Raw genomic sequence first — 12,839 nt, 5'->3', positions numbered from 1 at the left:
CTTGAGTTTTTTTAATGAAGGAAAAAAAAAGAATATGAAGGATTGTAAAAGGAGTTGTGTTCTTGAGTTGATTTTAGTGATGGAAAAGAAATGAAATGAGCGGATTTGAAAGGATAGTTTAGTTGATTTCGTTTAAAATATTTTCTTCCCATATTTGGGGTGATTTGGAAGTAAGAAACTTTCACCTCCAATCTTTTTTCTTCTTTTATAAACTAAACTTGAGAACATAGTGTTAGGGAGCGGGCGGAGAAAAAACAGAGAAGGGAGGGGAGCGTTGGCAAGACGCTCTACTCGGGAAAAAAAAGATGTGTTTGCAAAAGGAAAAAAAAAAATACGAGAGCCCCGACAATTTTGCCAAAAGATTCTCCACCTTAGGGACGGCAACGACAGGTGTCATGTTCTCATTGGGTTAAATATACCTAACATCTATCCATTCCCCTATAAATCCAACCCCAAATTCATCCCCGATTCATTCATCTATTCGTTCTAATCCAATCTTCTCTCTAAAGAAGCCCTAATTTTTTCTCTCTCAAGGTATTCTCCTTTTTCCATTATTTTCTTCTTTAATTTTAATTTAATTATTGTTATTGCTTTTATTATTATTATTATTATTATTATTATTATTATTATTATTATTATTATTATTATTATTATTATTATTTAATAATAATATTAATATACCTGTATATGTATGTATTTTTGCATAATTATTGTTATTGCTTTTATTATTAATATTAATATTAATATGCTTGTATATGTATGTATTTTTGTTTATGGATTCAAATATAAGTTATGAATTAGGCTTAAATTAATTTATTTTTTGTGATTGTTATTTTTATGTCATAATTTGGGATTAGATTCAGATTATGATCTTTGCGATGGTGCTTAGGTGTGATGGTAATTTTGTTCATTTTTTTTCTTTCGTTTTATTAAATTGAATTTTTTTTTATTGATATATTGATACTAATTTTGTTCATTTTTTTTTCTTTTTTTAAAAAATAAATTTTGCAAAACTGATAATAGATAATCACTTTTTCATCCAAAAACGGTTTACAAATGCAATAATCAAATAATCACTTTAAAACATAATCCCTTATAGATGCGATAGTAATCTTATATTTTAGTTTTTTTTTTTTTTAATCAAATTGAATTTATATTTATAGATGTTGTATTCCCCTTTGTTTATTCTTATCTGTTATACATAAGTTTTGCCGACAATTGATCAGTAACCTGAAATATTTATTGATGATAAACTTGATTATCAAATTCTGTGTTTTATACTGATTTCATTTATATAATTACAGATGCAGATCTTTGTTAAGACTCTAACTGGCAAGACCATCACTCTCGAAGTCGAGAGCTCTGACACTATCGATAATGTTAAGGCAAAAATCCAGGACAAGGAAGGGATCCCCCCAGACCAGCAAAGGCTCATCTTTGCTGGAAAGCAGCTTGAGGATGGTCGCACGTTGGCAGACTACAACATCCAGAAGGAATCAACCCTCCACCTTGTGCTGAGGTTGAGGGGAGGTATGCAGATCTTCGTCAAGACGTTGACTGGAAAGACCATTACTTTGGAGGTCGAAAGTTCTGACACCATTGACAACGTCAAGGCTAAGATCCAGGATAAGGAAGGTATCCCCCCAGATCAGCAGAGGTTGATCTTTGCCGGAAAGCAGCTTGAGGATGGCAGGACTTTGGCAGACTACAACATCCAAAAGGAATCGACCCTCCATTTGGTTCTTCGTCTTCGTGGTGGTATGCAGATCTTTGTCAAGACGTTGACCGGAAAGACCATCACTTTGGAGGTCGAAAGCTCTGACACCATTGACAATGTCAAGGCCAAGATCCAGGACAAGGAAGGGATCCCCCCAGATCAGCAGAGGTTGATTTTCGCTGGTAAGCAGCTTGAAGATGGCAGGACCTTGGCAGACTACAACATCCAAAAGGAGTCTACCCTCCACTTGGTCCTCCGTCTCCGTGGTGGTATGCAGATCTTTGTCAAGACTTTGACTGGAAAGACAATCACTTTGGAGGTTGAGAGCTCTGACACCATTGACAACGTCAAGGCTAAAATTCAAGATAAGGAGGGGATCCCACCAGACCAGCAGAGATTGATCTTTGCAGGAAAGCAGCTTGAGGATGGGCGTACCCTTGCTGATTACAACATCCAAAAGGAGTCTACTCTCCATTTGGTCCTCCGTCTCCGTGGTGGTATGCAGATCTTTGTTAAGACTCTCACAGGAAAGACTATTACTTTGGAAGTTGAGAGTTCTGACACCATTGACAATGTCAAGGCGAAGATCCAAGACAAGGAAGGGATCCCACCAGACCAGCAGAGGCTGATTTTTGCTGGAAAGCAGCTAGAAGATGGGCGTACTCTTGCTGATTACAACATCCAGAAAGAGTCCACTCTTCACCTTGTGCTCCGTCTTCGTGGTGGATTCTAAATAATATATGTTGGTTACTTGTCTTGTTGCTTACTTGTTTTGTGCTGGTTTTCTTCATGAACACTTTTATGGTACTGTGATCGCATTTTGGAATAAATATCTGTTTCGTTGGTAATGTTTTGCTGCATATTTTGATTTTCTGCTGCTTTTATGTTTTCTGCGTTTGGCTTTTGTTGGTTATTTGCTGCGCATATGTGTTGGTTATTTGCTCTGCATATTTGTGTTGGTTATTTGCTCTGCTTCTTTTATGAGTCCTGCATTAAGAACAAACCTGGTTTGAACTATCTGAAGTGTAGTTGATGAATTATATAAGAGAAGTTGTGTTGCTTAGAGGTTAGAACATCCTGTATGTGATAGTTCTGTATTGATCGTAAGCTTAACGGAATTGAAACCAGACCTCTAGTTAACCCTTGCTTGGTTGGAGGTACTTGTACTAGTCTTTGTCATTAGCCATATACCTAGACTATGTATGAAATGAACTTATTTACAGGGTATCTGAACCATGCATGTTAAAACCTTGACGATACCATTCACAGTAGAATAGTGACAATAGGTAGTGCTTGCCTACTGCTTGGTATCCAATCAGGACCAAGATTAAATACCTGCAATAGTTTTCGAACCTAATATCATATGGCTACGTTTGATTTGGTTTCCTACTATATTGTTAAGACATTAAGACGAGTTGTAATACACGTGTGAAGGCATCGTTACAAAATTATCGTTGCCCCTTTTATACATGGTTACTAAATTTATAGGAGCTCTGCCTCTACCTTCTTGTTTGTAGGGCGGCTGGTGACATTTGTAATTTAAAGTTGTTAGCTGTTATTGCGTCATTTTTTACTATTTTATAATTTTTTCACTGTATATCAATTTTTTCATGATATCATGAGATGAATAGACGTGAAAAGTGGATTAGAACACAGTTATGATCCTAGCATGAAACTTAGGCCTCGCATTAGACTAGATGGTCAATTCCAATTTGTTGTCGTACAGGTTGTGCTTTTGTTGATTTAAGGCAATGTTTTAAATACTGGTAAATACCGGCCGATATTACCGGTATTACCGGTACCGGAGACCACGCCGGTATTTTAAGTCCGGTATTTTTACTATTCAATACCGGCCGGTATTTCCGGTATTCCCGGTATTCCCGGTATTTTCTGGTATTACCATACCGGTATTTCCGGTATTTCTGGTATTACCATACCGGTATTACCGGTATTTTCTGGTATTATTTTTATGATACTTTAATGTTATTTTTTGTTATTTGTGAACTTTATAACCTATATTTTGTTATGAAATACATATTTGGTATTATTTTTGAGTAAATTATAAATACATTTGGACTATTTTTGTTAAATTGTAACAAATTTTGTAAGATTTTTACACAAAAAAATATAATAAATTAAAAATAGTCGTACCGGCCGGTATTTCCGGTATTACCGATAATACCGGAAAATTTTTTCACACCGGTATAACTAAAATACCGGTTTTTAAAACATTACTTTATAGAATAAGTTTTCACACAAGTTCTGCAGATGCGGGGAAATTGTTTCTAGTACTTTGACAAATGCATTTTTCATAGAAATTGGTGAAACTGGTTATTGGTCTTATGGACAAATTACTAAAGTTGAGAACTATGATCACAATTTTGTGTTTTACTTTAATACACGTGCGGTTGTAACTTTCATAACTAAACTGTATGATTAGGTGTTTATTTTAACAGCAAAATTATGACTTAATATAAACTTCGGCATATAAACTGTATGGTTATTTTACATAAATGCTGAGTTGAGTTTAATTTTAAGAATTGACACTTAAAAAGTTACTGGAACTTGGGTTTGTTCAACTCACAAGATGAGTAAGTGAGTTTTTTTAACTTTTTCATTGACAAGGCAGGTAGGTCTAGAAGTCTGAAAGAATATGAGACAATATTGACAAGAACAACCTACCAAGAGTTGGTGTGGGCACAAAGTTTATTTGATGAAGATCTAAATCACTCAAAAAATTATCAAGGGAAGATCAATCCATGTATTTATATACATGGTGGTTGATCATTGGATACCCAATTATAGCTTTCAACCACCAACACTTAAAATAAAATGATTGACTTAAGTATAGTTTTGATAAAGAATGGTTGAAGTTTCTCAAAAACTACCAACTAGCCTACAACATATTTTTAAAACTTAATAATTAAAAATTTAATACATTTAGTTAAATTTCATATTATGTTTTTAACTTAATAAATAAAAAGAATTAATTTCTAAAGTTTCTCAAAAACTACCAACTAGACTACAACATATCTTTAAAACTTACTTAACAATTAAGAATTTAATACATTTAGTCAAATTTCATGTTTTGTTTTTAGCTTAATAAATAAAAAGAATTAATTTCATTAGGTGTCCCTATGGTTGTCGAAATTATCTCTTTCCACCTTGTACTTTTTTTTCATTGCTGGATACCCTTATGGTTGATGTTAATTTCAGTAGGTGCCCTTTTGACTAACGGGCGACATCCACTCTCCGTTAAAACCCCCCATGTGCATTGCTTATGTGGATATTTTGGTCATTTAGCCCAAAAACACCCAATCCTTTTCTTCTCCTTTTCCAGATCCAACAACAAAATATCTTTATCTTTTTCTTGCTTTTCTTTTCCAGATGTAACAACCAAACCAAATAAAAATAACAATAGATCCAAAATAATTCATTAACAATAACAATAGTTTTTCCCAAAATAAAATCACCATATTCATGTTGGGAAAATGATCCGTAATGCAGACTTTACCTAAGGTTAGGTACTGCCACATTAAAAAAAGTTACAGATTAAACCTTTGAATTTTACATACCCCGTTTTACCTAAGTAGGTACTGCATGATTTACTTAACCTTTTTCTATTCATGTTTTTCCCAAAATAAAATTACGTATTGTACCACTTAAGTGTTGATTCCCTTTAACCATTCATAAATTCATTCTTATATCACTTTAAATACTAATACTACTTACTAATCTCTCTATATATAAATATATAAACTGAGAAATTCAAATTCGAGTATTGCCAGTCGATGGGGTTCATTTTTCGGATACCCACCACCAACGACGGACTTATGATGGAAACAACACCACCCCCACTCTCCAACACCAGTGTTGGGTTTATTTGTCGGATACCCACCACCGACGACGGACTCTTATGATGGAAATTGGAAACAACACCACTGTCGTCGCTTGCCACCAACATGACAACACCACCTCCACTTTCCAACACCATTGTCGGGTCTATTTGTCGGAAACCCACCACCACCGACGGACTCTTTTGATGGAAAATACATCACTGCGTTACTTGCCACCGACGTGACAACTCCACCACCACTAAAGCACTACCACTATCGCGGCTGTTATGTTTCTCTCTCTAAAAAATTCAAATCAGAAGAGAGATGAGGATGGACTTGATCTAGAAATTGATTTGGGGGTTATAGATATGGATATAATATATATATATATAGTTATATATATATATATTGTATAGAATAGATTCACTTATTCACAAACTGCGTGTGGGGCTAATAGTTTTCATTTCCCATCTCATGGAAAACCTTTTTCACTCCGCTTAGCCTTATCCCTCTGTAGGGGTATTTTAGTGATAGGTTCTATAGGAACTGGATAATCTTTTTTGGTCAAATACCTAGTGAAAAACTCCTATCTTCCTTTCATTACGGTATTTCTGACAAGTTCCTGGATAACAAGTCTCAAGGTTTTGATGATATCGATATTGATGATATTGACGATATTGATGATATTGACGATATTGATGCTAGTGACGATATGGATGCTAGTGACGATATCCTTGATATGGAGTTGGAACTGCTAACTAGCATAATATATATATAAAGATATAGATAGAGGTATGGAAGGGAAAAGCAAATGATGGTGGGGTTTGTTATAAATTGGTTGTTAAAGAAGTTGTGGATTTTGTTATAGATACAACATATACATATAGATAGAATATCGATAGATATAATAGATAATCGGATATAGAAAAAATTTGAGTGGAATATTTTGGGAAGAAAATAGTCAAAATGACGATTATACCCTCACATGCAATGCACATGGGGGACATTCATGGAGGGAGACTAACGTCGGTTAGTCAAAATGGCACCTACTGAAATTAACATGAACCATAAGGTTATCTAGCAATGAAAAAAAAAAGTATAAGGTGGAAAGAGATAATTTTGACAACCACAGGGGCACCTAATGAAATTAACTCAAATAAAAATGATCGTCAATTGCCTATTTTTCATTTAATATATTTAGTCACTTACTCACTTAATAGGCTCAGTACTTAATGACTAAAAGAGAAACATGCCCTACGATTCTGTAAACAATGAACTTTGATGGTTTACGTTAATTTATAAAGTTAGTTTATTCATTACCAGAATTATACTAATTATATACTAAAAATTTATTGAGAAAAATGAATATAAGGTTGTTCGATTACTAAACTTAGGAGTGAAATGTCACACCCCAATCTTGCGGTGTGACTTTTTGAGATTACAATCACAAATTAAAAAAAACGACCTCTACATGGGACGTTTTTTATTTATAAAAGCTTCTTTTATTTGATACAAAGTTATTACAATGAGTTTACAATTATTGCAAGAGATTTTCTAAACACAATAAATATGATACATGAAAATTTCCATATGTGCGAATGTGACCCTTAGAGTATGCTCCTGTTGATGCACCTTAGTTTCCTGGAAATACACGCTAAAATACGTCAACAATAATGTTGGTGAGTTCATAGGTTTAGCATAAAAATTTATACGAGTTTTTAGTACAAAAATATAACAGATATTAGACCAATAGTTTTGCATGCTATGCCTTGAGTGCCGATGCCTTAACATATTGTTACCCCTTAAGTAGTATTTCACTCCAACACTGTGGTTCAAATATTATATGCCCGTTTCTCCAGCTAGCATGACTAGCCCGGGCAGGGGTGTCAACCCCGATAGTACTATTTGCGCGATGGTTTCATGGCATCAAGTTACCAAGGGGATTTCATGAGTGATTGTTACATAGCCATACATAACTATTTAAAGTACTTTTGAGCAGTGTATTCTCATCCCAAAAATAGTTTAAAAGGGATCCATGAACTCACCTTAACAGCAGAGAGTATAGATAACGAGCAAAATTTAGCCTTGTAAAGTGTTTATAACACACCCTAAATTAAATAAAAATAACTTGTAATGTAAATGATAAATTTTTGCCATGCTGCTTTTAATAATAATAGTAAATTAATAATGTCAGAATATATGGCATGACATGACTTTTATTTCCTACATTCCAGTAAAGGAAAATATTTGCTTTTTAGTTTGAGTAGTGAATTTTTTATAGTCGCCATATGCTTTCATCTAAATATATGAGTATGCATAAAACATGCTTTCAAAACCCAGATTTCTATCTTCTTAAATTTCATATTTACGTAGGCTGCTACAATGAACTTTGATCAATCATACTCACAAGCATATTACTTCTTGTTACCTAAGATTGTTTTTATATAACAGCTTGTTTCCAACCCATGCATTTTAAGTTATATATCTAGTTTTTATCCTATCATGGCAGCTAGACATAAAATATAAGGTAGTTTATTCGATTGGGTCGATGAGATATACCTCCAACGAATGATTACGATTTTGTAACGAAACTTGAAACGAACACAAAGAAACTTTGAAAACAGCCTTGAATAAACCTGAATGATCTTCCTACGAACTTGAAATAGACCCCGAAATAAACCCGAATGATTCTGTTATAGACTCGAAATGAACCCCGAAATGATTTTGAACAAAATGTCGACCCTTCAGCTTGTTAACTCTACTATATTTCGAGCAATTCCTCCTTAGAAACTTAATATTGATTCCTTAGAAACATGCTTTTAGAACTCGAAGATGAGAAAGATTTGAGGGTGAGTTGAAATGAAGAGATAGAGAGCTTATTTATAGGCTGTCAAGAAGGTGAGCGTGATGTGTTGGAGACTTAGTCAAGAAAAGGGATGTGATACTTTCTGTTAAGTTACACCCGAGGATGGTGATATGTGTCAACGTGTTCAGTTTTTGGTGAAGAAGAATGGCACTCTAGATGTAGGTTTAGAAGATAACAAGCATAGCTATGCTAGAGTGAAGATAAGCAAGTGATCAAAAGCAACTTGTGATTCAAATCTTTTTCACAGCCGATATTTTCAAAGAATAAAAGAAGGGTGCTTTTGTCATCTACTCATGTCAACCTTTATCAAGCTTAATTAATTTCTAGTGTGTTTTAATTTATATTAAAAGTTTATTAATTTGATGTTTCCAACATATAAATTATAATCCTGTAGCATGCTAATCGAGTTTATTTTAGAAATAAAATTACAAGTAGCTAAATTTTAACATGTCACATTGTAATATACACTATATAGTATATGCACTGCAATCATTTTTGACAAGATATAATATAACAAGTAAACTTTTATTCAATTTGAAAGCTTATATTACATATACCTTAGTTCAACTAGACTAAGCTAATGGTAGTAGCATTGTATCTTATTTGAGGGTTCTTATATGAAACTGCTCACATACTAATATTTTAATGTTTTTATTTAATGAATAAATGACATAACTTTTTTTGAACGATGTTATACTCAACTTTTGTTACTTTATATTAAAAGGTAACCTTCATACACCTGATCTGTATGACTTTATTTTCAATGATATTCCTAAAGAACATCATGTCTTGAAGCAACAAAGATCTTGTGTTCATTGTGGAGCATTGCGTACACAGTTTGAGTTCCCTACTTTTTGTTGCATGGGGGGGGTAAGACAAGGTTGGCATACACACCTTACCGTCTTTTCACATCACAAGATGAAATAGGCAATATCTTTAGGAAGAACATATATACATTCACACAACACAAATTTCTCTTTCACATCAATGGGTGTAAATTTGGATAAATCAATAGCTAATATGACAGCCGGAGTATATACTTTTCGTGCACATGGAGGAAATTTATCATACAATCGACCAGTTAGTACCAAGGGATGGGCATCCTAGGTACTTACAGTTGTATTTTTATGATGCTGAAAATGAATTTTCACACGGACTTGGGTGGCCAAATCTTGATAGGAGCATCGTAGAAATATTAACGCGTGTTCTTGCTCCAAACCCATATGTCAGAACATTTCGAAGCCTTGCTGAGCTTGGACCTCTTGACAACTACAAAGTCACTTTAAATGCATCGGTTGAAGTTGACCAACGAGTCTACAGCAAACTGACCACATCTGAGGTTACTCAGCATTTATGATGTTTATTTCCATGTAAATCAAATGTTATAAATGTATATTGGATATACATACAATATATATCACATAGATTAATACAATTATGTAGGTTGCTGGTATTTGTGTTGAAGGAAATAACAACATCACTACCTACAAGAGAAGTGTCATTGTCTATGGAAGATCTGAGTACAATCAACAAATACAACCTTACTTCACCTGTTATGATCCATTGTCTTATCCTTTATTTTTTTTCCCAATGGCGAGTCTGGGTGGCATTTTAACATACTAAGACATGAAGTACCTATCAACCAAGTTGTAGATGATGGTGGAGGAATCGAGGATGACATAGAAGGTAATACTACTTTTTGTAAGCAAATAAAAGTAAACTTCATTTACGGAGGTTAATAAGTATATTTCCCAAGTGGTGCATATATTGAAGTTATTATAACTTTTAAGCATACCCAAAATGCAGGTGGTGATACAAAGAATGGTAAGGATACAGTAAGTATGCGGGAGTACTACGTTTACAAGTTTCAAATTCGCTCTGACCCGAATGTTCTTTTATTAGGGGGAAGATTGTTAGAACAGGTTGTGGTAGATATCTACATAAAGATTGAGACTTCACGTTTGAGATATTTTGAGCAAAGCTAGTCCAGGATACGTGCAGATTTGAATCAAGTAGTGGTGGATTGTGTCAACGCGGGGGAGGTTTGCCCGTCCAAAATTGGTCAATGAATTGTGTTGCCTGCTTCTTTCATAGGAGGACCCCGGGACATGCGACGGCAATATCTTGACGCCATGACATTGGTTCAAGATTATGGAAAGCCTGATATTTTTCTTACCATGACGTGCAATCCAAGCTGGAAAGAAACTATTGATCTACTATTGCCTGGTCAATCTGCACAAGATTGCACAGAACTTGTTACAAGAGGTTTCCGTGCTAAGTTAGATGCTCTAAAGAAACAACTCTTCGAAAAGAATATACCCGGTGAGGTCGAAGCGTATGTTTATGTTATTGAGTTTTAAAAACGTGGTTTGCCACATGCGCATTTTCTCTTGATAATGAAAAGTGGGCACAAGATGACCAATCCAGACCATTATGACAAGATCATGTGTGCCGAAATTCCATACCTTGTAAAACATGGTAAACTTCACGATTTGGTGGTCAAACACATGATGCACGGTTCTTGCGGCAAACTGCACCCAAGCAATCCTTGTATGGAAGGTGATCCACAAAAGTGTCGTTTTCATTATCCTAGGTAGTTTAATGAGACAATTGTACAAGGCGATGACTCATACCCATTGTATCGAAGAAGAAACAATGGATTGACTGTTGCAAAAAGTGACAAGCCCTTGGACAATAGATGGATGGTCCCTTATAACCCATACCTACTTACGATGTTGAATTGTCACATGAATGCTGAAGTTTGCTCGAAAACAAATATAAATGTTTACTTGTCACATAAATTATATTAGCCTATTCTAAATACATCAATGAGTTTTTTTTTTTGGTCGGGTTTGCTCGAGTATTAAATCTTTGAAATATGTTTTCAAGTGTATTTACAAGGGCCATGACAAACAAACTGTCCATATCGATCCAGAGGAGCGAGAAGTCGTTATTAATGAGATACAAAGATTTCAAGACGTCCGTTATGTCTCGCCACCAGAAGCAATGTGGAGGATATTTGGCTTCCCACTTTCTGAAATCAAATCTCCCGTTATGGCTTCCAAAAGAGCAACAGATTAGGTTCAGAGAAACTGAAGATCCAGGGGATGTTGTTGAAAGAGAAAGACATAAGAAAACTATGTTGACAGCCTTTTTTCATTGGCATGACATAAACAGGAATGCTCCAAAGCATTTGTATAAAGATTTTCCAAAACATTTCACCTGGAATGCAAGTACGAATAGGTGGAATCCTCAACAAAGAACAAATAGCTCAATGAGAGGACGATTGGTCTCAGCTAATCCTGCTGAGGGAGATAGGTACTACCTACGCCTGCTTTTGTCACATGTTAGTGGCCCTACATCCTTTGATGATCTCTACACAGCCAATGGGGTATTACACACGACATTTCGAAAATCAGCTCTCTCTCTCGAGTTGATAGAAACTGACAATAATCTTTCAGATTGTCTTGCAGAAGCCTCTTTATTTCAAATTCCTTATGGCGCCCTTAGGAGGCTATTCGCAACTATCTTGATTTTTTGTGAGCCTGGAGACGTGCGCAACTTATGGGACGACCACTATGAATCTTTTTTAGAAGATCATAGACAATTGTGTCACAATGACGAGCGTGTAAAAAATATGGTTCTCACGGATATCAAAGTTTTTCTACAATCCATGGGTGAGAATCTCGAGGATTTTGATCTTCCAAGGTTGACTCTTGATGTTAACCTAAAATCAGGAGGTTTTCGTGAAGTACTTGAGGAGTCATCTTTAGGCGTGGAAATTGAACACTTGTGTGCCGTGAATCTCTGAATGCTAACCAAAAAGCTGCTTATGATGAGATCATAAGCCGTGTCGATAACAACTTACCCGGTGTTTTTTTCATAGATGGTCCCGATGGAACCGGGAAAACATTTCTATACAATGCCTTGCTTGCAGAGGTTCGTTCCCGTGTTCTTATTGCACTCGCGAGTGCTATATCCGGTGTTGCTGCTAATAACATGCCCGGGGGGACAGCTCATTCACGGTTTAAAATCCCTCTTAACCTCAATAATAACTCGATGTGCAACATCAAACAGTTGAGCGGTACTGCTGAGCTTCTTCGAGATGCCAAGAAAATCATATGGGATGAAGCATCAATGGCTAAAAGGCAGGCATAGAGGCATTTGATCGAACAACGCAAGACCTTATGAAGGTGAGACAACCTTTCGGTGGAAAAATAATGATATTGGGAGGTGATTTTAGACAAGTATTGCCTGTTGTGAGACGTCGTACTCGAGCACAAATTGTAGACTCTAGCCTAAAAATGTCACCTCTATGCTTTTCGATTATCAAAATGTCGTTAACAGTAAATATGAGAGCAATGACTGATCCATGGTTTTCGGATTTCTTATTAAGAGTTGGTGATGGAGATGAAGAAGC

The 12,839-nt window shown here is 35.3% G+C and overlaps 3 protein-coding genes across 4 annotated transcripts in view; all 3 read left to right on the top strand.

Moving 5' to 3' along the window:
- Window positions 1–12,839, top strand: part of LOC122580940 (polyubiquitin) — a 62,876-nt gene that overhangs the window by 41,703 nt on the left and 8,334 nt on the right. The window contains exon 1 of one of the 2 annotated variants that reach the window (XM_043753086.1): window positions 485–534. The exons of the other annotated variant lie outside the window; for it this stretch is intronic. The gene's annotated coding sequence lies outside the window, so the exon portion shown is untranslated. Of the gene's footprint in view, window positions 1–484; window positions 535–12,839 lie in introns of those variants that run through there. 2 annotated transcript variants of the gene reach the window in all.
- On the top strand, window positions 453–2,565 carry LOC122580943 (polyubiquitin). Its single transcript, XM_043753090.1, has 2 exons — window positions 453–534; window positions 1,305–2,565. The coding sequence occupies exon 2, from the start codon at window positions 1,305–1,307 to the stop codon at window positions 2,448–2,450; it is 1,146 nt and encodes a 381-aa protein (XP_043609025.1). The 5' UTR covers window positions 453–534; the 3' UTR covers window positions 2,451–2,565.
- On the top strand, window positions 11,376–12,577 carry LOC122583223. Its single transcript, XM_043755647.1, has 2 exons — window positions 11,376–12,159; window positions 12,246–12,577. Exons 1-2 carry the CDS (start codon window positions 11,376–11,378, stop codon window positions 12,575–12,577), a joined length of 1,116 nt encoding a protein of 371 aa, XP_043611582.1.

This window comes from Erigeron canadensis, chromosome 9 (assembly GCF_010389155.1).
Source record: "Erigeron canadensis isolate Cc75 chromosome 9, C_canadensis_v1, whole genome shotgun sequence".
Taxonomy (NCBI): domain Eukaryota; kingdom Viridiplantae; phylum Streptophyta; class Magnoliopsida; order Asterales; family Asteraceae; genus Erigeron; species Erigeron canadensis.
The sequence above is the reverse complement of the archived record's forward strand: the minus strand, read 5'-3'. Positions and strand labels throughout refer to the sequence as shown.